This window comes from Heloderma suspectum, chromosome 4 (assembly GCF_057233095.1).
Source record: "Heloderma suspectum isolate Gila_16-S chromosome 4, 16-S_ref, whole genome shotgun sequence".
Lineage (NCBI taxonomy): Eukaryota > Metazoa > Chordata > Lepidosauria > Squamata > Helodermatidae > Heloderma > Heloderma suspectum.
In genome coordinates, this window is record NC_139461.1 from 167420177 (window position 1) to 167447070 (window position 26894).

At 45.5% G+C, this 26894-nt stretch overlaps 1 protein-coding gene across 5 annotated transcripts in view; it reads left to right on the forward strand.

Annotated features, from left to right (window-relative positions):
* The window catches only part of RABGAP1L (RAB GTPase activating protein 1 like), a 280035-nt gene that overhangs the window by 159581 nt on the left and 93560 nt on the right, over positions 1-26894 (forward strand). For all 5 annotated transcript variants that reach the window (XM_084851202.1, XM_084851207.1, XM_084851206.1 and 2 more), the window contains 3 exons: positions 15726-15800; positions 17973-18098; positions 18927-19070. In XM_084851202.1, coding sequence (XP_084707328.1) covers positions 15726-15800; positions 17973-18098; positions 18927-19070 — 345 coding nt within the window. The remainder of the gene's footprint in view (positions 1-15725; positions 15801-17972; positions 18099-18926; positions 19071-26894) is intronic.

The following is a 26894-nucleotide window of genomic DNA, read 5'->3' on the forward strand; positions in this document are numbered from 1 at the left end:
AGAGGGGATACAGAATAGAATTTGATACTCTTCCCCCACCAGGATCTGTCAGGATCACGCCTCCCTCGCCTGCAATTCTTGCTGAGAATTCCACTCCCCTGTCGAAAAAAGCGATAGAATCAGTTCCAGACCAGGATGCAGGAAATAGGTTTTACTCCCATTATTTTACCGTCCCCAAAAAAGCCAACCTTGGATCTTAGGGAGGTGAACCACTTTATCATACCCAAACATTTCAGGATGGTCACTCTCTCTGCCATTCTTCCTAGGTTTATATCCCTAGACCTAAAGGATACCTATTTCATACCACTATAGAGACAATATATTTATTTATTATTTATTATTACATTTATATCTTGCCCTTTTTCCTCTTGCAAGCAACCCAGGGTGACTTACTCTCAACAAGCCTGTGAGGTAGGGTAAGCTGAGAGTTGGTGACTGTTCCAACGCTAACCAGTGAGCTTCATGGCTGCATGGGGACTAGAACCCGGATCTCCCAAGTCCCAGTCAAACACTCTAATCTTGACACCACACTGGCTCTCTTACCATCATTTTCTGCGTTTGCCATGGGTACGAACAGATACCAGTTCAGTGTCCTGTCCTTCGGGCTGGTGATGGAGCCCAGGATATTTACCAAATATATGGCTGTTGTTGCAGCTCACCTACATGTGTTCATCCCAAAAGGGAAGGATAGCTCATGCTTGCCTCAGCACATTCCATATTTCTATTACCATTATTTAATAAGAATAACTATCGTTGTTATGTACTTATTATTATTATGCACCTCTAATGGGGTGGAGTAGCTCCTGTGCATGACCAAACTGACTAGCGCAATGTGCGTGCCCAAACTGGTGCCTCCCTCAGGAGCTGTCTCCAGGGATGCCACCCTTCCCATGGGTCTAACCCATATGGGACATTCCATATTAGTGAGGGGTTTGGGGCAGGTCCCAGTCTCGTAGCCCAGACCCAGTAGCGGGCTGAGAAAGTGGCAGTCTCTTGCCATCTCTCCAAGACTGCTTGGAGAAAGGGAAGAAGTAGAAAGAGCAAAAATGAAACAGATACAGCTCTTACCTTTTTCAGGAAGAAGAGTTTTGAAAGCAGAATGTAAGTGCGTTGAGAAGTCATTGGGCAACAGCTGTAGCCTGCACTCAGCTGCAATTTGTGTCTCTTTAGTCCCTCTGGTGAGGCAATTAGAAGAACCTTACTCTTTGCCTTTTTTGGCAATTCATGACATTGCTGGACTAAAAAATGGGATACTGCTATGCTAAGAGGCTAAAGGTTGAGTAATTGTATTGGCAAATATGTTTCAGTTTAAGCAAACCTGTAGTCTAAGAGCTAAACTAGATGCTACCCTAAACACATAGCATCCAGCTAATCCTCACAGTTTTTAAAACTTTGACATAAGCATGCACAGCCACAATCTGGATCAGGGCCAGCATGCATGAGTAGGGAAGGTTTAAACCTTCCCACTCAGCCACGCCCTCCCCCCTTTTGCAGGAACTTAAATATCCCCCAACCATTTGCATCAATGGAGTTTTTTTCTATTTTAAGCCCCTGAGGGAGATGACAAATTTAGGAGAAAAAAGTGGCTGGGTGAGAAGATTTAAACCTCCCCTAGCCACATGCGGTGGCCCTAATCTGGATCGGGGGCCCGTGTGCTTACTTCAAGGGGAGGAAATCGTGAGGATCAGTTGCGCACCATGTATTTAACATAGTTTATAGTTTAGCCTAAGAGTTTAATGTGAGCATTAAGTATTCATCTTTGAAAACATACCTGCAAGTTGCTAGTGACTTGATAGTTGGCTTATGATTTACATAGGCATCCATCATCCATAATAGCAACACAAGCCCAGAATTCAGGGTCCACAGAGTTACTCTGAAGCCTTCAGTTGGTGTTATTAATAAGGATTTGGATCCCAGTTAGGAATGCTAAGCGTCCACTGCTGGAGTTCCATGTTGATTGCAGGGCAGTATCCAGGCTAGGTCCAGACAAGACATTGCCACAGTAAGGAAGCCTCTGACTTCAGCCATCGGCTGTCCATGGCGTGACTGCTGGTATGGCCATCATTCTCTCTCTGAGTGGTTAGCTGCTTGTTCCAATCTCCTGGAGAAAAGACAAAGGAAGATGAAGCAGCGCAACAGTACTCCTTCATCCTTCCACTTCCCTTCCCCATTTGCTCCTGATGCACCTGCTTTGCCCTTCTCTTCCTTCTTATTGTTTTGGAAGTGGAGGAAGAGGCACAGCTGCTCCATTGGCACAAAGAGTTCCATGGCACTAGGGACAGCGTGCCAAGGCACAGAGAAACACCTTCAGTTCCTTCCATCTTAGCTTTTCTCACAGCTCAAGCAACTGCTTGCTCAGGTATTTTTGCTCACTTTGCCCTGAGAAGCCACTGGCTAACGGCGGCTGTAGGTGCTGGATGAGGAGAGGAGGAGGTGTTGCGCTGGCCAAGGTTGCCCAGGCAAAACTGCCTTCAGCCAGGTTGGGATCATCTCCCATTCCTTCTATCACATCTTCTTTCTCTCTGTCCTCCTTTAGTTGGTGGCTGTGAAGGTATATATACACATGGGGGGGTTGGAAACAGGTCAGCCCTGGGAGGCTGAAATGTTCTCTCACAGATTTTTTAATATTGCCATTTCTGATGTCAGATTTCTGTCCATTTATTCTTTTGCACAGAGATTGGCATGCTTGTCCTATTTAGAATGCAGTAGGGCATTGCTGACAGAAGATGGCATATGTCATCTTGGAAGATGAGCAGGTGAAGGAACCCTTGATGTTGTGTGTCACATTATTAGGTCCTGAAATAGTGTTGCCAGAGTAGATACGGGGACAGAGCTGGCATCTGGGTTTGTTGCAGGGTCAGAATGCCTCCATCAGCCAGTATGTCTTGGAATTATTTCCTAGTTTTATCATTCTTAATTTGATCCAGCAGTGCAGTCACAAAGCTATTTCTTCCTAATTCAGACATTTAGAGCTTATTATGTTTAGCGTTTCCATGTTGCATGTAATGATGACTCTTCACAGATCTTAAACTAAAACTAAGTCTGACATCTTTATTTTCTATAATGTTGGCATGTGCTATACTTTAATATTTTAATTATATGAGGCTTTGAAAGCAAATTTATACAGTTGAAACCCCAAAGCTCCTTTCTAGAAAAGGAGAGGCTATGGCTTAAGTCTGTCAAGAAACACCACTCTTTTTTCAGAATATCCTTCCTACTGTCCCTGATGTGTGAGGGCTCTATACTTAATTTGTGGTGTGATAATGTCCTCCGTACCTGTACAAATCCAAGGGAGAGCCCTCTCACGAATTAAACCCTACCCCTAGCACACCGATATCAGATACTTCTGTCCTGATTCCAGGTATTTACCACAGTTTACTACTGTAGTTCTGTTCTGAAATCATGCCTAACTATTGTTTAAAGTGTTAATTGAATTGATAAACTTTACTTATGGATGTCACTCTGCCTGCACAGGCTGCTTCACCATGGAGATGAGAGTGAATGCATGAAGATGAGTACAAGAGGGTGGAAAATGAAAGCAAACAAGTTTTAAGAAGTTATAAGCCATGGTTCTTTGTTTTCTGTTGGGAAGGTCAAACCATGGTTTGAGTTCTAAACTAAGGCTAGCAGAAAACCATGGTTTGACTTGACATCTGAACTGAACCTCTGTGATTTCAGAGTCAAACTGGCAGGCAGTTGCTCTGCAATGTTTGTTTCAGAAATGTGAAGCTCATTAGCTTTTGCATCAGAAGTTTTCATTCTACTGAGAGATCATTAGTGTAATGAAGAGAAGGCTGTGATGGACACATGCCTACAAATGTTGCAAAATGCACATGTTATGAAACTCTTTTTTCAAAAGAAAGCTCATTACATTCTTGAAGGCACAAGAGCAATGTGACAGTGAATCATGGCAATCTTTAGAACTCTGTAAAGTTTTTAACAATCACCCTGTGTTCATGTATTTGAATTAATTTAGATATGATCGTAGTCTTAAGCTACTCTGTGCAGCACTGATTCAGAAGTAGATACCTCGTGTTGCCTCAGCTGTCTTTAAAAAATTGGTAGAACCTCCTTGGTTTTAATCCCAGTATGATATGCTTCTGTGATCTTCCCTAGGACCTTACGTGCTTAATGATTATATTATTTGAACGTTCTATATCCTGATCTGGGAGGAGGCCAAATTTTCCCCACATAACGTGCCTTTTCAGTATAGGTTCTGCATTGAAGAATCCAAACCAAACGAGATTGCTCCTCCTTTGCACTTGGAAGCTCTAACAGGAACACTCTCCAAAGTTTGATGAATTACCGGTAACAGTAAATCTTGCTTGCTGGCAAATGACTCATCTGCCATGTATTATCTCAACAGGCAAGGAGGAAGCCATTTTAAACTTCTCCCCGTGCCATCCTGAATATCTTGGTAAAATTACATGGTATAGTCTTGCCAGTGGAGCTTTTGAAGGAAAATTCATGCACACACCTCATGGAAAACAGCAGTATAGAAGGTGCATCCATTATTTAGCAGGGAACATTTTATTTCCATGTAGAGATTTCATTTATCTTTCGTCTTGAAGGGACATTTCTGTCTTTGTGTGGAGAGGATGAATGTTCACCTTCATATATCTTGTTTTGCTTTCACATGTAGGAATTAAGCACCATACCCATTCCTGTGATTGTACAGAAGCTTTCTTTCAAAGACCACTCCAATTCACCTTTTACTTTCCTGTCGGTACTTCTGTCAGTTAAATTCATTTTAGGGGTTGTCAGGAAAAAGCTGGCAGCTGTGATAGTTTTGTTGGCCAGAGATGAATTCTGTCATTTTAGACCAATTTTTTACTCTGCATGTAAGGAAAGATATAAATAGCTTTTCTTATGAGAGAGTACTTCAGAGACCCAGATGGTTTTGATTACATTATACCACATGATCTTTAAAAGTTATTATTTCCTTTCTTATCTGGTTGCTTGAAATGAGTAAAGGATGAACTTTTTTTCCTTTGCTATATACCATATTGAGATATTCAGAACTTATCTTCTATGTGGAGCTGTAACGGTGGAAGAAATGATCATCTGTGCAAAATTATGAATAGTGATAGCATTTTCAGAAGGAAGACTATTGTGTGATATGGTGGTAGAAAGGAAATGCCCAAGGAACAAGGACACTCAAATCTTTAGGGTCCTTGTTCTGGTGGTGTGTTAGTGAAAAGGATATTGTTTCATTCAACCATAGCTGAAGACACTGGGCAACACAGTTCAAACAGAGGAAATATTCCAGCACTATTCATGAGTCCCCTGTTCCTCAAAGAAATAAAATAGTTCTCGTTAATACTATTCTTTCTGGCTGCCAGTGTCATCTTAGGTCCACTGTGGGAAAATATTATTTCACATTGTTAAAACTGTATCCAAGCAAAAGCAGGAACAGAAGTGCCGTATTAAAAAAATACTTGTCATAAGTATTTCCATGTTCTCACGTTCAATGTTGTTGTGCTATTATAATGATGTATTGGTTTATAATTTGCTGTAAACTGCTCTGGGATTTTTTTTAAAATAGGTGATATATAAATATTGTAAAATAATAAATAAATAGTTATCCATATCCCGCCTGTAGACACACTGCAGTATCTCCAAAACTGTGGGCCGTCCTCACCCTCTGCCTCTTGACTCCTTGTAGACTTTGCCTCCAGAACCCTGCCTTTTAACCAGCCAACTACACATCCTTCCAGAGTCCCTACCCTACATGCAGCTTCCTTTTTTTTTTTTGCCACACTGAATTGCTCATTCAGATTTAACTGTGTGCATACACATGTACATACCTGCCGCATTTTTATTCAACTTAACTTTTTCTTCCTTGGCCCTGACCTCTCTCTACTACTGATGAATTTGGTATGTATTAGGGATAATAGTAATGCAGCTGCTCCATAAAGTATCTTAACCAGCAAAGATTCTTTAAGGTACCACAAAACTAACACATTTATTGTGGCATATGCTTTGATTTCATTGGATGCAACTGATGAAGCGACCTCTGGGCCACAGAAGCTAATAACAAAATAAATTTGCTAATCTTGAGACTATCACAAGACTTCTTTTTTTCATGCAGCAGACTCACACAGCTGCTACTCTGGAACAAGGCATCTTTTAGTTTGTCGATGTTGCTTTGGATTTTCAGACATCCATTTCTCCCAAAAGGGAGGCAACTCGATGTTCCAAAATGAGTGCAATAGTTCCACTGTGTGAATTATTCTACATGCGTACAGAAGTATCTTACCACAGAGACTCAGAAACTGGCAAAGCAGCATGTTGTGTGAATGGGCCTCTTCTGCAGTGATTCTAGAGCAGGGGTTCCCAACTTTTTTGGACCTATGGGCACATTGGGAATTTGAGAAACTGCCACCACCGCAAAATGGCTCCCACAGTGGATGTGGCTAGTCACATAATGGCTGTTGTCAGGGCCTAGCTAGTCAAAACTGAGCTAAAGAGGACGTAACAAGGCTAGAGTCTCAGAAGGGGAAATAGAAAGGCAAAGAGGTAGAGGGCAGAGACGCAGCAAAGCTAGAGGCTAGAAAGGGAGAGAAAGTAGACTGTCCTGACATAGACATTGTCAGATCCGTCCTTCTACACCAGCCTTCCCCAACCTGGTGACTGGCGGGGTATGATGGGAGCAGAAGCCCCACACACCTGGGTGGCACCAGGTTGGGGAAGACTGTTCTGTACTGGGATGGGGAACCTCTGGCCCTCCAGATATTATTGGACTTTAATTCCCATCAATCCCAGCCAGCCAGGCAATGGTGAGGGATGATGGAAGTAGTCATTCATCAACATCTGGAGTGCCACAGGTTCCCCACCCTTGCTCTAGACATTAACAGTTTCCGATGTGGAGCCACTATCAGTTCTGATGGGTTTTTGTTCATTTTTAAAATGGCTGCCAAATTGGAATAAAAATAATTTATCAACATATTGGGGTGTGCACAAAAGACAAGATTTGGTTTGGATCCCACTTTGTAAAGCAGGTGGTTCAGTTCCAGTCTGCTTTGGGCATGACCTACTTCACTTTGGGTCTGAAGCAGAGCCTCACTTGGGAAATCCAAGACCCTGTATGTCTCCCCATGACTAACATGGGAAAATGAACAACTGACTATAGCTTTTAAAAAACCTTTTAACATAATTAGAAGAAATTTGCAGATATTGTAGCCACTTCTGAGTGAATGAAGCCTGCCAGATATCAAAGAAATATGTTCAGGGATTTCTGTGTTAGGTGTCTTTCACAGTTTGATATTTTTTTCAGCTGCTGATTTTGCAAATCCGGCTGCTTTATGTCAGTGGATCATTGGTGTGTCTGTCAGGTTTTCTGATCCCCCCAGCACACATGCTCAGCCAATCTGACACCAGACACCCAAATCAATGAGATTTCTTTATTGCAGGAAATCCCACGGCAAAAGCTTAATGGTTACACTCTTCAGAAATCATATAGCTGATGGTCAGTAGCTATAGGCCCTATGTAATTCCAGAACAGTCTAAAGCTAAACACTACTACCGTGACTGAGATCCTCATTAACGTGGTTTCCCCATTGCCATTTCCATGGTTCTGAACACAAGTGAAGGGACTCTTAGATTCCTGGTGTACCTAACCCAGGCAATCCTTACATGGGGTTCCAAACCTGAGACAAGGAATGGGAATGATTCCTGGAATGACCCCTCAGGCAATCAAGTGATAAATTCTTGAAAGGCCTAAACAAAACCACACCCATAGAGAGTCCAACTTTGAATCTTTTGTTGATAACTCCAGGCTACATGGTTGAGGCCTATCAAGATCAAGGGAAGGGTAAACCCAGACATGCAGGGAGTTCCATGCCACTGCTTTCGCATTGGTAACTCCACACTGCATGCATCTAGGAAGAGAAAAGTCCAAAAGTTGTGGATCAAACCGAGCCTGCAAGTGTGCTGAGCTGATGACAAACAAAGACATGCAAAATCCAGAGCAATGAGAGTTCAAGTCTATGAAAAGCCTCACAGTACTTTTCATGGCAAGTCTTTCGCAGTCCAGAGTTCCAATTAAGAGAGAGTCCATGTGTAGAGTGCCTCCAACAGCCCAGTTGATGATGGATCCAATCAGAGAAGGCTTCGAGCAATGAAGATGAGATGTTCCTAGCAAAGGCTCTTTGCCTTTGCATCAGCTTAAAAGGGAAGGTGTGAATGTAAGACACCCCGTCCGGATCCCTTGACAGAGAAGGGCCTTTAGCCTTTCAGCAAGGCCCCTGTCTAAACAAGGCGTCACTGCTCAGCCCTCCAGCAGTGACGCTTCAACGTGGGTGACCCTTCCACAGACCCCACCCCACCTCAGTCAGGTTCTCAGGGACAGCTTCTAGCCTCCTTGCCTGCCAAGGCTAAACCAGCGGGTGGACAGGGAGTCGGGTGAGTCCCCCTGGCTGTGCTGTGAGAACAGTGACAGAGATAAGCTCACACAGACTCTGACATTGCAGAGGCTGAATAGGCCCAAGCCCTTCTAGGCTACTTCGAATTAAATCTTAGCTATAACCTACAAGGCCCACTGCAGTGCTGAAGCTGGGCCCTGACAGTGTCAGATGTTGCAGGGCTATGGGAAGAATTTAAAGGCATTGTGGGGAAGTGAGCAACTTAAAAAAATTAGTGCACATCATGAGCAAACAAAAAGTTTTCAGAAGTCATTTGCAAACGATGTGTGGAACCTTGTTGTAACCGTAGAGCAGATTGGGAATTCAGACCATGAAGAAAGTGATGATTTTCTTGAGCAAAGAGATACTTCTCCAGAATTTCTTGTTGCTACTGTGCAGACATTGAGGGCTTAGGAAGAAAGCAATACAACTTTTTCATCAGAGAAAGACTGGAAGAGTACACATTACCATTATGTTAAGAGAAATCAACATCTGCTATTTAGCTGCCCTTCAGCAAAACATCAAGCAACATCCAAGTTACACATGAACAGTTGAAAGGCTAACTGCAGTTTATTCAGCAGTCTCTATGTGTTTCTTGAGTCATGCAAAGGTAAGGCAGACAATTTTTTCAAGCTTGAGAACCAGCCTATTCCTCCTTTACTGTCAGGGCGGAATCTGAGCCCATTGAACCCCAGAGCAGTTCTGATTCTGAGGAGGAACAGCAATTCATGGGAGAGGAGCCCGCTCATCCCTCATAGGCACAGCAGCTGGCAGAGATTCCTCCTGCCAGCATTCCTGAGATAGATATTGACCCTGGCAGTGAGAGAGTGCAGGAGGGGGGCTTGCTAGACGCTCGACGCAGACGCAGGGAGCGACGAGTGATGGAGGGTGCGGAAAGGAGGCGTAGCACCTGTTTGGTGTGCGAGCAACAGTCGCATCTCATGGACCCAAGGGAAAGAGGGAGGATCTCTCCCTAGCCCATAAGTTCAGGGTCTGCAAGTGATTCTCCTTCAAACGGGGACCAACTGCCTAACCCGGAGCATAGGCTACTCTGCTGTTCATTGCTTAGTCGCTGGTGATTAGCATCTGAAAGAGTCATTAAGTTGTAAAAGGATTAAAGCCTTGAAAAGAATCCCTTTGTCAGTGTCTTGAGTTGGCTATTGGAGTAGACTGAAAGAGGCCGCTAGGGCGCTCCTGACAGCTTGGTCCCCATTCCTCTTTTTTTTTCTCTCTCTTCTCCTGCTGCTGATGGAGTTTGCCAGGGACCCGGCGGTGCAAGCTCTGGCACAAGAGAACCAGGCTCTCCGTGATCAAGTGGCTCAACTGACGACTGCTGTACAGAATCTGCAAGCTGCCGTTCAGCCCTCACCACCTCCGATTCCCCCCTGCTGCAAGTGCCCAGTGGCTTTGCCAGAGAAGTTTTCTGGTGAGAAAGGACTTTTTCAGATTTTCCGGCCCAATTGGAGCTGTACACGCACCTATGACCTGAGGATTTCCTAACAGAACAGGTTCATGTGGGCTTCATCATTAACCTACTTTCAGGCGTGGCAGCTAAATGGGCTTTGGGACTTTTCTCGCTAATGACCCCCTGCTCGGGGACTATCAAGGTTTCATGACAGCGATGCGCCTTATTTTTGGTAACCCCCTGCGCACGCAGGTGGCTTCTTGGGAGATTTGCCGCCTCAGGCAGGGCAAGGACTCAGTTTCCAGCTACGCGACAACTTTTCGCTTGCTGATGCAGGATTTACAGTGGAATGATGCCGCACTGGTGGCTCAGTTTTTGGACGGTTTGAACGACGAGATCTTGGATGAGTTGGTGCGCACGCCTAGCCCGCCTACTTTGGAGGACCCCATCCAGACCTGCCTGCAGATAGATAGTCAGCTGGAGGGGCGCCGGCAGACCCGGCGGGGCGCAGGGGGCCAAGATTTCCCTCCTCCCATTCCGCCACGTTTCCTGCCCCCTCCCCCACCCCCCACCCCTGCAGTGGGGCGGAGGAGACCCCGATGCAGCTGGGAGCTACCTGAGTCCCGCTGCTGCCGGAGCAACTAGAGCGGCAGTGTACGGAGCGCCGATGTTTTCGGTGTGGGAAGCTGGGACATTTCGCCAAAACCTGCTTCGCTAGATCCACAGCCAAACTGCCTCCCCCTCCTCTCCTTCCTCCTCCTCCTCCTCCTCGTCCCCAGGCCTGACTAGGCTGCCCCCCAAGCCTGTTAGGGGTCTCCAATGTGGGGGTTGGTTCCACACCAGGTGGGTGCCTTCCGCAACCCCCCACCCTCCCATCTGCTATTGCATGTTCACCTCCACTCCTCCCAGTGGGGTGGGGTGGAGGCCCTAGCTTTAGTGGACTCTGGGGCTATGACCAGTTTCATGGATGAAACGTTCGCTGTCCTTCCACAAGATTCCTACCCTGCCCCTTCCTGCCCCCTTGGCAGTGGAGACCATCGATGGGCGTCCTCTTTCTTTGGGTGCGGTGACTCGGATTACAGTTCCACTCTCTCTGCGCGCCCAGTCCCACGTTGAGCAGATTTAGTTTCACTTGGCCAAGGTTCTCCAATACCCAGTCATGCTGGGTGTTTCCTGGCTCTCTAAGCATAACCCTCAGATTTCTTGGGGGCTTCAGCAAGTCTCCCTGTTGCCAGGAGCATTGCCTCCCGAACGAGGCGTCAGTCCCAGTCCAGGCCTTAACCCTTTCCTCCCCCTCCTCGTCTGCTTCTGGCAGTTCTTCATCTACCGTGATCCTCCCAGAGAAGTATGCGGCTTTTCGGGATGTTTCCGACAAGGAGGCCGACCAGCTTCCCCCCACCGCCCTTTTGACTGTGCTATTAACCTCATTCTTGGGGCGGCCATCCCCGCTGGCCGGCTCTATTCGATGTCGGAGCCGGAACTTCGAGCTCTGCGGGAGTTTTTGGACACAAACCTCAGATGTGGCTTCATTCGCCCCTCCCCCCCCACGCCCCCTCCACACGTTTTCACGTTTTATGAATGCCATCTTCCGGAACTATTTGGACACTTTCCTCATTGTGTATCTCGATGATTTACTTACATTTTCTGAGGACCCCCACGCCCATCAGCACCATGTCTCCGCCATCCTCCAGCACCTCCGTGAGCACAATCTGTATGCCAAGCTGGAGAAATGTGCGTCTGACCTAACCTCTTTGGACTATCTCAGCTACATTATCTCAGCTGATGGTATCAGGATGGATCCTACAAAGGTCCAGGCTGTCCTCTCCTGGCAGGCTCCATCCACCAAGAAGGACTTGCAACATTTTCTGGAGTTTGCAAATTTTTACAGAAAGTTCCTGCCCAGCTTTGCTCGGCTGACATCTCCTCTCATGGACCTCCCTAAGGGCAGGAAATTTCCTTTTCATTGGACGGCATCTGCCCAACAGGCTTTCAAGGAACTTAAGAAGCTTTTTAGTTCTGAGCCGATCGTGTTACATCCCGACCCAAGGGAGCCTTTTGTAGTGCAAACTGATGCCTCTGACTTTGCAGTGGGGGCGGTGCTTTTTCAGCCTGATCGGGTGGGCAGCGGGTTGCAACCCTGCGCCTACCACTCCAGGAAGCTGAACATGTCTGAGAGGAATTATACCATCTGGGAGAAGGAACTGTTGGCCATCAAGTCCGCTTTGGAGACCTGGCACAGCACCCAGTCGAAGTTAGAACCGACCATCGCAACCTGGAACATCTTCAGACAGCCAGTGCCTTAAACCAGAGGCAGATTAGGTGGTTGCTTTTTTTCCCCCAGTTCCACCTTAAGATTTGCCATGTGAAGGCCTCCGACAACCTACAAGCAGATGCTCTTTCTCGTAAGCCAGACCTCCAGCCAGGGGGTGAGAGAAATTGCCCCCCCTCTGATTCTCCCCCCCCCAGAGCCTGGCGGCAGCTGAGGTACCTCACTCTTTGGAGGGGCTCCTTCACTCTGCACAGGCTCAGGATACTTTTGTCCGCACAACAGTGAAGGAATTGGGGCTAGCCTCTGCCCCCCCACTCTACCCCCTTCTCTTTGCGAGGTGGCCTGCTTTACCATTCCGGTCGGGTCTATGTGCCTTCTAGACCTCTCCGCGAGAAGGTCCTCCATCAGTGCCACGACTCCCCCACCGCTGGGCATTTTGGCGTCACCAAGACCCTGCACGGAGTGACGTGGGATTTTTGGTGGCCTCGTATGTGTCGGGACGTCAAGACCTATGTCGCCTCCTGCCCAACCTGCCAGTGGGCGAAGGCCCCCTCAGGCAAGCCCACAGGCTTGCTTCACCCCCTGCCTACCCCCTCAGGACCTTGGAAACTGCTCTCCCTTGACTTCATCACTGACTTGCCTCCCTCACACGGTAAGACCACCATTCTGGTGGTGGTGGATTTGTTTTCTAAGATGGCCCATTTCATCCCCTGCTCTGGGTTGCCCACAGCCAGGGAGACGGCAGAACTGTTCTTGGCGCATGTTTTCCAGCTCCACGGATGGCCCGAGGGTCTCATTTCGGATAGGGGGGCCCAATTCACTGCCCATTTCTGGAGGGAGCTACTTGGGCTTCTCCATGTGACGCTCCGTCTTTCCTCCACCCACCATCCACAGACCGAGCGCACCAATGCGACTTTGGAGCAATATTTGCGCTGTTATGTCAATTACCAGCAAGATGTCTGGTTTTCCTTGCTGCCTCTCACAGAATTTGCTTATAATAATGCCTGCCATGCTTCCACCTGCCAAACTCCATTTTTTGCCAATTTTGGTTACCACCCCAAGACGTTCCCGTCCACCCTAGCTCCCTCTTTGGTGCCGGCGGCCCATGACTTTTTAGAGGAGTTGCGAGCGGTGCACCACCTCTTACGGGACTCCCTCGAGCAAGCCAAGGCAGCCTACAAGGCCTCCGCAGACCGGCATCACCAGCCGGGTCCATCTCTGCAATTGGGGGACTGGGTTTGGTTGTCCACCCAATACCTCCCCTCTCACTCGCCCGCAAGGAAGCTCGCACCTCACCACTCGGGGCCTTTCCAGATTACGGCCTAGAGTAACCCTGTTGCTTTTCGGCTGGCTCTCCCCCCCCCTCCATGAAGATCCATCCTGTTTTTCATCGGTGCTTGCTGTCTCCCCTGGTTTCTGGCGATCCTCTTCGCTCGGTCAGCTCCCCCCCCCCTGCTGCCAGTGCTGGTGGAGGGGGAGGAAGAGTTTGAGGTCACGGAGATTCTGGACTCCCGTCTTTCTCGCGGCCGCCTGCAATATCTGGTGGACTGGAAGGGGTACGGGTCAGATGAGCGATCCTGGGAACCCGTGGAAAATGTGCATGCTCCGTTGCTGCTGAGGCGCTTCCACCAGCTGTACCCCCACAAACCCGGGGCCCCAGGGGAGGAGCACGAGGGGGGGCCTCGTGGGAGCGGGGATGATGTCAGGGTGGAAACTGAGCCCATAGAACCCCAGAGCAGTTCTGATTCTGAGGAGGAACAGCAATCCGTGGGAGAGGAGCCCGCTCATCCCTCACAGACACAGCAGCTGGCAGAGATTCCTCCTGCCAGCATTCCTGAGATAGATAGTGACCCAGGCAGTGAGAGAGTATGGGAGGGGGACTTGCTAGATGCTCGACACAGATGCAGGGAGGGACGAGCGATGGAGGGCACGGAGAGGAGGCATAGCGCCCGTTTGGCACGCAAGCAATGGTCGCGTCCTGTGGACCCAAGGGAAAGAAGGAGGAACTCTCCCTAGCCCATAAGTTCAGGGTCTTCCCGTGATTCTCCTTCAAATGGGGACCAACTGCCTAACCCGGAACATAGGCTACTCTGCTGTTCATTGCTTAGTCGCTGGTGATTAGCATCTGAAAGAGTCATTAAGCTGTAAAAGGATTAAAGCCTTGAAAAGAATCCTTTTGTCTGTGTCTTGAGTTGGCTATTAGAGTAGACTGAAAGAGGCTGCTAGGGCGCTCCTGACATTTACTAAGCTAAAACAACTGCATCTTGGAACCAAATATGGCAACCTTTATGGACAATTCTCCTGGAAACAACACCCTTCTGTATCAAACTCCTACACTGTGATTGCAAGAGGACCTCTCAGTGTGACTTGCAGAATGTGTATGGGTCAGTGAAATATGAATGCACCAAAAATGGACTACTGTATGTTGCATTATGTCAGTATAATGATGACTGAATTAACTAAACAAACAGATTTTAAAATGTGAAACATTTTGGCACAGAACACCAGCTTCAGTCACTTACTGAAGCTGGCCTTCTATGCCAGAACATTTCACATGTTAATATCTCTTTTAAAAAACATATACATTTATAAACTGGATGCATGATTGCTGGTGTTTATTGTGGTTTGGTCTACTAAGTATTATTAAGTAACAACATTCTGTTGGATAAAGTTGTAACTCAGTGTATTACAATTTAGTTAAGTTTGGCAAATTTTGGCCCAGCAGCAACTTCCATGTCCATATATTGTACACATTTTATGCTGAATGAGCTATTCCCTTGCATAGAACATTGTTCTCAAGGTATGTATGTGCATTCCTGTAAACTGTAGTACATAAAGTTTAATGAGAATTAAAGTATTCATGTGTTTTTCATGGAATGATGTATCACATTTGTCTTCCAGCAGCCATGTTGAAAAATAACCAATGCTATTCAAACTTTGTGTTGGCTCCAGATCTGAGATGGTTTGTAATGTTGTCAGGCACACTTCCACTAAGTGTCATGCTTGTATCACAAAGGGTACAATCTGGTGTAAATTGGCACATTTCATCTCCAGTGATGGCACTTGTGTAATTTAACAGACGGTGATGTTGCTGAGGGCAATGATTGTCAGTGCCAGTGACAGGCTAAAGACAGATGTAATATTTTCAGAGCTGTGCATTGTTTTGCTGCCTAACATACATCCATACCGTTTTTCTTTGCTATCATGGCTCTGGTCAGAATGGGTTTATAGACTTTTTGCCGTGCTTTAGGAGAAGCTGTATTCCATCTCCTAGAAGGGAGAGAAAGCCTGATGCCCCTGGATATATATGTGTCTGTGTCTAGCTCTAGTCAATGCCTTCATGACAAAACTGTATGTTTTTAAGCTGCTTTAATTATACTGTGCTATTAGACAAGAGCCAGAGTGTTTGGGGTGCATACAGTTGGCTTTTTGGCTTTTTTTTTAGAACAGTAGACTTATGCCAAATGACCTCTGAAATGCTTCTGAGTTTCAAAAGCAGTTTATGATATGCCAGTTGTGTTTGTGTTGTGTGTGGCACTGCTCAAGACAGGCAAATCAAAGACCCATGGATCTACCTGTACCATCGCCTGAATTGTGAGCAGAGAATTTAATATTCACTGTTGTAATCAAACTTGCCTTTTTATTCCAGGCATATTCAGTATATGACGAAGAAATTGGTTATTGTCAGGGTCATTCTTTTCTTGCAGCTGTTCTTCTGCTCCATGTGAGTACATTATAAAACCAATGTTTTTGCTTAATGAGCCAAAGCATTGAAAAGGTTTATACTTCTCATATCTTAAATATTTCTAATATTAGGTTTCCCTTTCCTGTTAATCGTCTTTACTTAATGCCGCTTCTGAGAGTAGATATAGTTTGCTTTTGTCCAGAAAAAAAGGTTGTAGATGAGGAGTAATTAAGGATGTGATTAGTTGTCTCTAGTATCCTCTTCGCTTTTCAGTGTTTGCTCCCATTATGATAGCCTTTTAGTTACGGGTATAGGTGCGTGTAGGGAGGCATCACCAGAAAGCCATTTTATCTAGGTGCAAAGTGTTAGTCCAGAGATTGCCTACAGTCCAGTTCTGTTCACAACCGTTCTGCCCAACTCCAAAGCTCCATGTAAGAGATCTCTCCTCTACGACCTTGTGTTAGTTTTGTTTTGTTTTGGGGACATGTGATCATTCTCACACTGCAGCTTAGAAATTGTAGTTTAGGATCTGGTGTGGAATGCTGCATGTTGGCATGGAAAGCTGCATGCAGGTGTGAAGGTGCAGCAAGAAATGGACAGAAGAGCACACGGGAAGTGGGGAGCAAGCAACCCAAACACAATAAAATCCACCAAACAGCAAATCCCCCAAAGTAAAAAGGTTATATCTATATCTATAGCTATATTTACAGTGGCAGCAGGTGACTCCAGTTCCATTCAAGGTTTTAGTTACCACCAGCCAAAACTCTAATGGTGCTATCCAAGATGTTAAACCCTATCCCCAAAATGGGGTTGGCACCTTGGATAGCGCCTTTCAGCACCTTGGATAGTGCAGCTGCTCACCAGTGCGTGTATATGTGTGTGCACGCACACACATGCACACATATATAATTTTAAAAATTTGAAACTATAGGGAAATAGGTGGCTTGTCCTCGTACTCAATAAATTATATAGTTGAATCAAAGTTTGAGAAAGTCTGACCAAGTCAAGTATGAGGCAAGTATGCAAGAATGGCCACGATGAGGCCTGTTAAGTGTAATTCTCTAGAATGGTATAAGTGAAAGGGAACAAATTTTGGGATTTTTACGTTTGCCATATTGCTAAATTTAATTTTTCCACAGTCCTTTGTGCATGATTGGTTGTTGCATTGGTCAGAATGCCAACTTCTTTAATTGATGGGTTTGTTTGACAAATTTAAAGAATTGGTTGGTTGGTTGGTTGTTCCTGAGGCAAGGTTTTTGTTTCTTTTTTTTTCTCCAAGTATTAAGGGTTCTTTTTGTTTTTTCCAGCAGCCAGACTCACAATTTGCTTTTGTAAATATCACATTTACAAGATCCATACCCTGCCCTTGGAACATACGTGAGGAGCCACAGTAGTCTGTAAATTACATGCCCAATTTTAAAAGTTCAGGTGAATGTCAGCATTGAGAAAACATGCACACTTAGGGCTGGCCCTACCATTAGGCAGAGTGAGGTGATTGCCTCAGGTGGCAGATGCTGGGGAGCAGAAATGGCAGCCTTCCAGTAGTTCTTCCTGAACTCCCTGGCTGTTCCCCTCTGTTGGAGGACACAGCTGAGTATGTCACATAACCTGTCCTGCCCCCATAAACTAGTCTGCTGCCTCAGGTGTAGTGGAGGATACTATCCCATAGCCAGTCTAGAAGTAAAATTCAGCACCAGTCCAGCTGCCTTCTGGGAAAGGAGTGCCATCTGGTCCTTTGCCTTAGGCAGCCAAATGTCTTGGGCTGGTCCTGTGCACAACCAACTGCCAACAAGACAGCTACTTATTTAGTCCCTAGTTTGAGGAATGCAGACACAGAGGGGCAAAATAGGCACCTAAGTTTGTAATAATCTCAGTTTTAAATTGTAATCAGGAGGCCATTTTTAGGGGCATACATCTGCATATTGTCAGCTAGGAAAAATTGCATTGCTAGCCACACATTATTGAGTTTCAGCATCATCACTAGTGCTGTAAAAATGGCAGGTGCATGGGCTGGGTAGCCTGTAATGTATAGGACATAGAATGTGTCCTGCTTGAAAGGAAAAGTAAATTCCCATTTCCAGCAGACGAGTTCTAAATACAATATTTGATTATGGTTTTTTGTACTCTTGTTGCCTATAATCTTCTCTGCAGAAGGTGTTCTAGGACCAAGATGACGGCCTCATTTTGTTCTTTTCAATCATCTCCATGCAGATGCCTGAAGAACAAGCATTCTGTGTGCTGGTGAAGATCATGTATGACTATGGCCTGCGAGACCTCTATAAAAACAACTTAGAAGATCTTCGCAGCAAATTTTACCAGTTGGAGAAACTTATGCAGGTAGGGCCAGGATCACGAATTTATTGCTATTTTAGAAAAAAAAAAAAAGGTAAGCTAAGATGGGGGGGGCAATAAACCTTTACTACTACAGGTACATGTGCTGTAGAGTTCTCAGCTGTCTTGAGAACTGATATATGTGGTGATAAATGTGTATTTCTTGTGACACATAATGTGTGTACATCATGTGTGAAGTGGCCATTACTTAAAGAACTACTATTGGTATCATTGCATTTATTGGAAGATTCTAAACCTGCATCTGTTTTATACCAAAGGTTGCCTGCACACTCGGTATTGAAATATTGTGTTATCAGTATTATTTACTAACTTCTTCCTCTCTAAATGAGACACCTTTAAGTTTTCTTTGGTATAAAGAGGATATCTACAGATATATCAGTAGGATATGGAAAGCAATGCATTGAGACACATCTATTAATATAAAGTAGGTGGTACCGCTTAGAGCGTGCTTTGTGTCATGCTTTTTGATGCAACTTGTAGTTAAGTATGCATTACCCTCAATTCCTATACAAATTTAAGTCAGACAGAGAGGGTTAATGAATGCAGGTAATTTGAACTGATGAGGAAGCATTGACTGGGGAAGAATTCAGGTAAAGAAAACTCACTTTTCTCTTCAAATGGATCAGGACATTTTACTAAGTATTAATCATAGGTAAGCAAGTTTTATTTTTATCTGTCTAAAATGTACATTGGCATGCTGGCATTTGGAAACTGAATATTTTATTATAAGAAGCCTGGATAGAAATAAATCTTATATTAATATATCAGAAAGCAGAAGTTATATTCATCTTTCTCTTTCATCTCTTGTCCTAGGAGCAGCTGCCTGATTTGTATAACCATTTCTTGGAACAGAACTTGGAAGCTCATATGTACGCATCCCAGTGGTTTCTCACACTCTTCACTGCCAAGTTCCCACTCTGCATGGTCTTCCACATAATTGATTTACTCCTTTGTGAGGTAAAATAAAACCACCTTCGGTCTGAAGAGCCTTGTTTTGCATGAAATGAATTGCCATTTTTCTTGGACTTACCTTTGTTATTCAATCACAAGGACTGCTTTTATTATATGGGAATGCTCTTGCACATCATTCTTTTGTGAGTTTCTCTGCCATCTATCTTACTGGCTTTTTGGAAAGATAGATTTATATAAAATTTGCTCACATTTCTGTTTGGGTACTGGAATTATTTCTGGGACTTAATGCCATGTTCCCATTATAAGATCTGTTTGTATATTTGAGGTTACTCCTGGATGAAAAAGGAGAAAGCCGTTAAATAGTATTTACTTTTTTAAAATGCGGCTTGGGCTGCCTCAAAACATCTGCCCCCATATTATGGACTTTAAATCACTTTATACACTTTAGTTGGCCTTTCAGTATTCAAATTAGAAGGAGCCACAGATTTGATTCAGAAATAACAAAGCACAGTTTGTTGTTACATGTATACGCTATGTATGGCAAACCTTGGGCTTAATGTGCTCCATTCACACACATAGGGAAGACATTTTTAGAGATTGGTCATGGCTTGTAACAAATTGCCGTTTTGTGAGTGTTTTACCTGAATATGAGAAACTGTGGTTTGAACAAACCATAGTTAGCTAACAAACCAGGATATCAAACCAGGATCAAACTGTGTTTTGAAATCCTGATTTGTTAATTAACAGTGGTTTGTACACAAGTCACATTTTCCCACATTCATATGAAACACAAAACTGCAGTTTGTTACAAATGATGACTGGAAGTTTTAAAAGCCCTGAAAGTCAGCCTAGAAATATTTTAAATTAAAAAAAATTGCCTCCCATGTGTGTGAAGGAGAGAGGGAGGGGGGGAATCACATGAGCCAGAGGCTTGCCATAGCTCGTGCACATAACAATCACAATTTGTCATTACATCTGAATTGGGTATAGTCTCCAAATCTTTGGTGGTATTCACTCTGAGCTCCCTGTTCCATTTTCTCAGAGTTTGACTTTTATTTCTCATAGGAAAGTATGTATTACTCATTTTGTGGGCAGCGGAGACGGGACAATGCAAAACTGAATAGGTTGTAGAAGAATTACTGAACAGTGCTGAGAAATTAGGTTCTTCAGTGTGAATGCTGATCCCGTGAGCAGAGTTGCTGTTCCTTGATCATTGTACTGCCTGACTTCAAGACATGGTTCCATATCATGCATGCAGCATGCATGGAAAATTCAGATTTGCAAAAATGAAGTATTGTCCAGGTTTAAAAGATGAGTAATACATATTTCTTCTGACAACATAATTCAGAAAGATAAACTGTTGCCACTGCCCTAAAACTCTGTTGCTTTGATGGAATGCAGAGCCAGGGCCAGACTTCACTGGGCCCTTGGTACAGTGCTGCCAAAGGCCCCTGGCCAGGGGTGTCATTAACCCCTTGGCATAGGCTCCAGATCTTTTTTGAGCTGTGCCCTGGATCTGTCCTAATTGCCATTTTTTTACATTTTCCCATTGACTTGCATTGGAAAACAAAAAAAGCCACATCTTCTTTAGTTTGTATGATAAATATATGGAATTTGGGGGCTTGGTAGCCCCCATAGAGCTGATGGAACCTGCCAAATTTCAGGCAGTTAGGTATAGTGGCCTTTATGCTAGCCATAGGTAAAATTTGCTTTTTCCAAGAAAATCTGTCAAAGTAAAGATCGATATTTTTTTTGTGCTTCCACATAAATTCATGGAATTTGGGGACCTAGCAGGCCCTATGGAACTCACTGAACCTACCAAATTTCAGACAGTTAGTTCCAGTGGCTTTTGTGCTAGTTATTCGTAAAGTTTCCTTTTCTCAAAGTCTAAAACGAAAAGTAAAAACTGTCAAGTCACCCAGGGGATTAGCGACCCTAATCAGAAGGTGTTTAATGTGACCATTAGGAGGTCACTATCCCTAATCTCTGGTGTAGGTTTTTTTTGAGGTGCAAAAAATCTCTCTCCCCCTACTTTTCTTTTCTTCGCTTACATGCCCACTGTTTGAAGCTTGCCTACAATGAAATTTTGAAGAGGGAGAAGGAAGGGAAGAAAGAGCTCCATGTAAAATACTGGTATTTCACACAGCATCTGATTTTACTGCCCCAAAGTGGAACCTTTGGCTTCTGCAGAAGTTTAGTAGCTTCAATAGAGCAAAGGAGCCAATCAGCCTCCACAAACTTCTTTCTCCCCCTCGACTTTAATTTCTCCTAAATAGCTGTAGGACTCAAATAATGCCAAAGGGAGGGTTAGGACTATGTGGCGTCATGATCAAGAAACTGCTGGAGCTTTTAAATAGGTTCAACAGTTTTAAAAAGCTAAAAAAAAGCCCTCAACCACCTCACCTCATAAAGTTCATTTAAGTACATGCAAGCCTTACAACCCCTCCACAGCCTCCTAAATTTCTCTGAAGTACTACCTCTCTGAAAGGAGCCACTTGGCTTAGGGAATTCACTCTACCCCCCACCCCCGCACACATTTCCAGTCACCATTCTTCTTTTCCCCTTCCCTTCCCTTCCCTTCCCTTCCCTTCCCTATCCTGTTCGTTCTTTCTTTCTTTCTTTCTCTCTCTCTCTCTCTCTCTCTCTCTCTCTCTTCCTTCTTTATTCCACCCAGACCATATCTAGGGAAATTCTTAAAGAGAATTATCTTTGGAGAGCAAGAGAAGTTCTGAACTGTATTTGACTTTATACTAACAGGCAAGAGGGTTGGTTTTCCTCCTTCTCCTCACTCAAGTCTTTGAGAAGGGTGGGTTCACATGGTTGCAGAGAAACAAATCTGGGGCTGTTTTGTTTGTCCGTTGCCATTATCCAGCAATAGGAAGGGCTGCAGCTCAGTGGCAGAGCACATGCTTGGCATGCAGAAGGTCCCAGGTTCAATCCCCAGCATCTCCAGGTTAGGGATGGACGAAAGTCCCTTACCTGTTCTCGAAGCTTGCTTCGCGGTGGGGGGGGAAGCACTTCGGTTCTCCCCCCGAAGTTCAGGCGAGGGGGGGGAGGCGCCCCATCCCTCGCCGGCGAAATTCAGGCCAGGTAGGAGCGCCCCATCTACCCGGCTGTGAAAAAAAAAGTAAAAAAAAAAAACATACACACACCCGTGATAGGCTACGTAACGATTTACGTAGCCTATCACGGCTAGATTTCCAAAGTCAGCCGTGATAGGCTATGTAAATCGTCACGTAGCCTATCACGGGTGACTTTGGGGGGGGAAAAAAAAGCGCGTACGCAAATGGCGGCTCCCATGGGGACCGCCATTTGTGTTCCTTATTTTGACACGTCTAGTCTACGTAAAGATTTACGTAGACTACGGCAAAAATAAGGGAACGCGATTTGCGTTGCCCTTATTTTCGCCGTAGTCTACGTAAATCTTTACGTAGACTAGACGTGTCAAAATAAGGAACACAAATGGTGGTCCCCATGGGAGCCGCCATTTGCGTACGCGCTTTTTTTTTTTCAAAGTCACCTGTGATAGGCTCCATGACAATTTACGTAGCCTATCACGGCTGACTTTGGAAATCTAGCCGTGATAGGCTACGTAAATCGTTACGTAGCCTATCACGGGTGTGGTTTTTGTTTTTGTTTTACTTTTTTTTTTTTGCAATGGTAGTGGCGGCAGCCGGTCGGGAGACCGGCCGCCGCCCCCGACGAACCGCCGCCAAACCGCCGCTAGCACCCGCCGCCAAGAGGGCCATTCGGCCACGGTAAGTCCCATCCCGGGGGGCGGGCGGGGGCCAGTCGGAGAATTTCCCCACCAATTTCAGGGGGCCGAATGCGTTGGCATTCAGCCTCCCGGAGATTCGTGGAGAAATTCTCCGCCATCCCTACTCCAGGTAGGACAAGGAAAGAATCTGGCCTGAAACCCTGGAAAGCTGCTGCTCCCAGTCAGTGTCAACAATCCTGGGCTAGATGGACCCAGGGTCTGACTCAGTATAAGGCAGCTTCCTATATTCCCCTGAACAGAAAGCTTTAATTTAAAAAAGAGAAGTTTTTGGTTTGTTTTTTAAGTGGAGGGGAGATAAATATTGCTAATTTATGCAATCCTATGTATGCCTACTGACCCTCAGGAAAGTGTGCATAGGATTCCAGCCTGAGTTACTTTTGCAGGGAGGTCTGCACCTTGATGTTCTGCATGTTTACTCAGAAATAAGTCCTGAGTAGTGAGCATGTTACTGCAAACTTTATACAGTGCCTATCCAATTCCGTCTAATGAACTGACTACCCTTTCATCTCAGCCCCATGCATGTTTTGTCATTTGTGGGTTTGGGGTTGTTGTTTTTTGCATGAACTCTAGCTTCAGTGGTGAGGGAAAGGCACTTAGTACTTGCTTAGTACTTAGCCCTAGTTTTGAAAACAGACTCATTGGCTGAATCCTGGTGAAGACTTGGCACAAATGTAGTTATGGGGAGGAAGATACAATGAGAGCTTGTGCATAACAAGGAGGAGGTAGAGAGGAGTTGCACAAAACAAGACATCTGTTTTTATGAAGAGTTGCTGGAGGATGGTAGGATGAGGAGGGATGGTTGCATGGAGGGGAATAGAATTGGTAGGGGGAGAATGTAAGTGCTCAGTGGTTAAAGAAAAACATTCTGCACATGCTCAGAGGCACTCTATATTTAAGAACATGAGAAGAGCTGTGCTGCATCAGACCAAGCTTCATCTAGCCCAGCATTGTGTTCACACAGTGGCCAACCAGATGTCCATAGGAAACCCACAAGCAGGACGTGAGTGCGATAGCACCTTCCCACCCATGTTCCCAAGCTGCTAACATTGGTGAAATGTAAATAAATTCTAGTAATTCTAAATTAGAATGCTTGTATATCCTTCAGAAACTTTGCAGGTTTCTTGCCTGGAGGACACCTAAAATGACCTGTGCATTTTCATACAAATTTGTTGTTGTTGTTCAGTCGTTCAGTCGTGTCCGACTCTTCGTGACCCCATGGACCATAGCACGTCAGGCCTTCTTGTCCTGCTCTCTCTCCCGGAGCGTGCTCAAGTTCATATTCATTGCATCGGTGATGGTATCTAGCCATCTCATCCTCTGCCGTCCCCTTCTCCTTTTGCCTTCAGTCTTTCCCAGCATCAGGGTCTTTTCCAGAGAGTTTTCACTTCGCATTAGGTGGCCAAAATATTGGAGCTTCAGCTTCAGTATCTGTCCTTCCAGTGAGCACTCAGGGTTGATTTCCTTTAGGATTGACTGATTTGACCTCCTTGCAGTCCAGGGGACTCGTAAGAGTCTTCTCCAGCACCACAGTTCGAAAGCATCAATTCTTCGGCGCTCAGCCTTCCTTATAGTCCAGCTCTCACAGCCATACATTACTACTGGGAAAACCATAGCTTTGATTAGACGGACCTTTGTCGGCAAGGTGATGTCTCTGCTTCTTACTATGCTGTCTAGGTGTGCCATAGCTTTCCTCCCAAGGAGCAAGCGTCTTTTAATTTCATGGCTACAGTCACCGCCTGCGGTGATCTTGGAGCCCAAGAAAGTAAAATCTGTCACTGCTTCCATTTCTTCCCCTTCTATATGCCAGGAAGTGATAGGGCCAGATGCCATGATCTTCGTTTTTTTAATGTTGAGTTTCAAACCAGCTTTTGCACTCTCCTCTTTCACCCTCAACAAGAGGCTCTTGAGATCCTCTTCGCTTTCTGCCATTAGGGTGGTATCGTCTGCATATCGGAGGTTATTGATAATTCTCCCAGCAATCTTAATTCCGACCTCTGATTCATCCAACCCGGCATTTCTCATGATGTACTCTGCGTATAAGTTAAATAAGCAGGGTGACAATATGCAGCCTTGTCGTACTCCTTTCCCAATTTTGAACCAATCGGTTGTTCCATGTCTGGTTCTTACTGTTGCTTCTTGACCCTATTGGGGAAGGGTTGAATGGGAAAGCAAATCACTCCCTCCCCCAAATTGGAGAACTCCCACATGAACTCCTGCACCTATCCTTCTGTAACTTTGCTGGTTTCTTACTTAGGGACAACTGTAAGCTGTCTGTAATTTTCAGAACAATGGTCCACAAGGAATATAGGGAGATAAGTACATCCTCTTTTGGAGACCTCAAAATGTCAAGGTCACCCTTGCACAAAACCCCTTGTGGCTAGCATTCTGAAATTTGGCAGACAGGATCTCCTCTGATGGGGCAATGAATCCTGAAATTTTTATGTAATTCTTCCAAGGAATTAAAATGTTATTGGCAGTTCACTTTCAAGAAAATCAAAATACAAACCTTGCACCTATTTTTCTGACATTGGGCAGGTCTAATCCCCTTCTAGGGGGCTACTACGCCTGAAATTATCATCCTCTTCTGACCAAGAGAAAAAAGTTACAGTTTATTTCTAATTTACCATGGTAGTCAACAGGAAGCATAAAGATTCATTTTTCCAAACCTTGACTCAGGTTTGGTGCTGAGCTGAAGTGGTCCGACTACAAACTGGCCAGAGCAGAAGTGGGATGTTTTCCAAAACGGTGAATCAGAGTCTGAGTTGGGGTGGGGTGGGGTGGGGTGGGGGGGTCAGTGCTCACTTATGTATGTATGTAATCTATAGGGCCGCGGTGGCTTAGTGGTTAAGATGCTGAGCTGCAGAGCGGAAGGTCAGCAGGACAGCAGTTTGAGACCCAAGTGCCGTGTGACGGAGTGAGCTCCCATCTTCAGTCCTAGCTCCTGCCAAACTAGCAGTTCGAAAGCAAGAAATTGCAAGTAGATAAATAGGTACCGCTTCGGCAGGAAAGGTAACAGCGTTCCATGCACCTCGGTGTTCAGTCATGCTGGCCACATGACCACGGAAGCATCTTCGGACAGCGCTGGCTCTTCAGCTTAGAAATGGAGATGAGCACCACACCCTTGAGTCGGACACGACTGGCTGGGGACACCTTTACCTTTTTAATCTATACACACACGCAAGCACACTGCATGCACATACCACACACACACTCACACACTCACATATATATTAGATGTGTGCTTAGATTCGTGTGTATATATGCAAATTTGTGTTATGGGCCTGTGCCCCGGATCTTTTAAGAACCTAGCAACACCCCTGGCACCACCCCCAACAGCAAAGCCTGCCACCACTGAAGACCCCCCCACCCGCTCCAGCCCCTTGCTTGCCCACTGACCCATCCACCCACCTGCCAGTGCCAAAGCTCACACCTACCCATCACTACAGCCTGCACCTGCACAGCCACTCCCACCCCAGAATGCCCCCCTGCCACAGGCCCTCATCCACCCACCCACCACAGCCTGCCTGCTGCCCCAGCTCCTCACCTGCCCCCGCTGCTGACAAAGCCCCCTGCCCACCAGCCCTGGGGGTTTTTTACCTGGTGGTGAGACAGCGGCTCCTCTTGCTGCTCTGGCCAGCCCCAGTGGCAAAGTGCACAGCACCTGCGTGCAGTTTTAATTATTATTATTTTTACTTACATTCTAAGTAGCAGCAATCTGAACCTATCAGGTCCTGCCTTTAGGAGAGACTCAGCTAATGAGGACACAGGAGTGATATAAAGACTGCCCTATGCCCTCATTGGCCATTCCCCCCCGCCCCCAGGGCAGTGTCTGATTCGCTCAGATTGCTGCTACTCAAAATGTAAGTTTAAAAATTGTTAACTTTTTAAATGGGCGCTGCGGGCCTGGCCAAGTGGGCGAAGGGGAGTACAACAAGGAGGAGGCTGGTGGTGGCAAGGGCCTTTCCAAGTCCCTGTGTCCTCATTAGCTGCCTACCCATGCTGACCCCTGATGCCAATCTTGATGGAAAGTATAATCATGGTAGACATGGCAATGCTTTAACTTGTATAACCTCCATTTAGGCTTCCTCTTT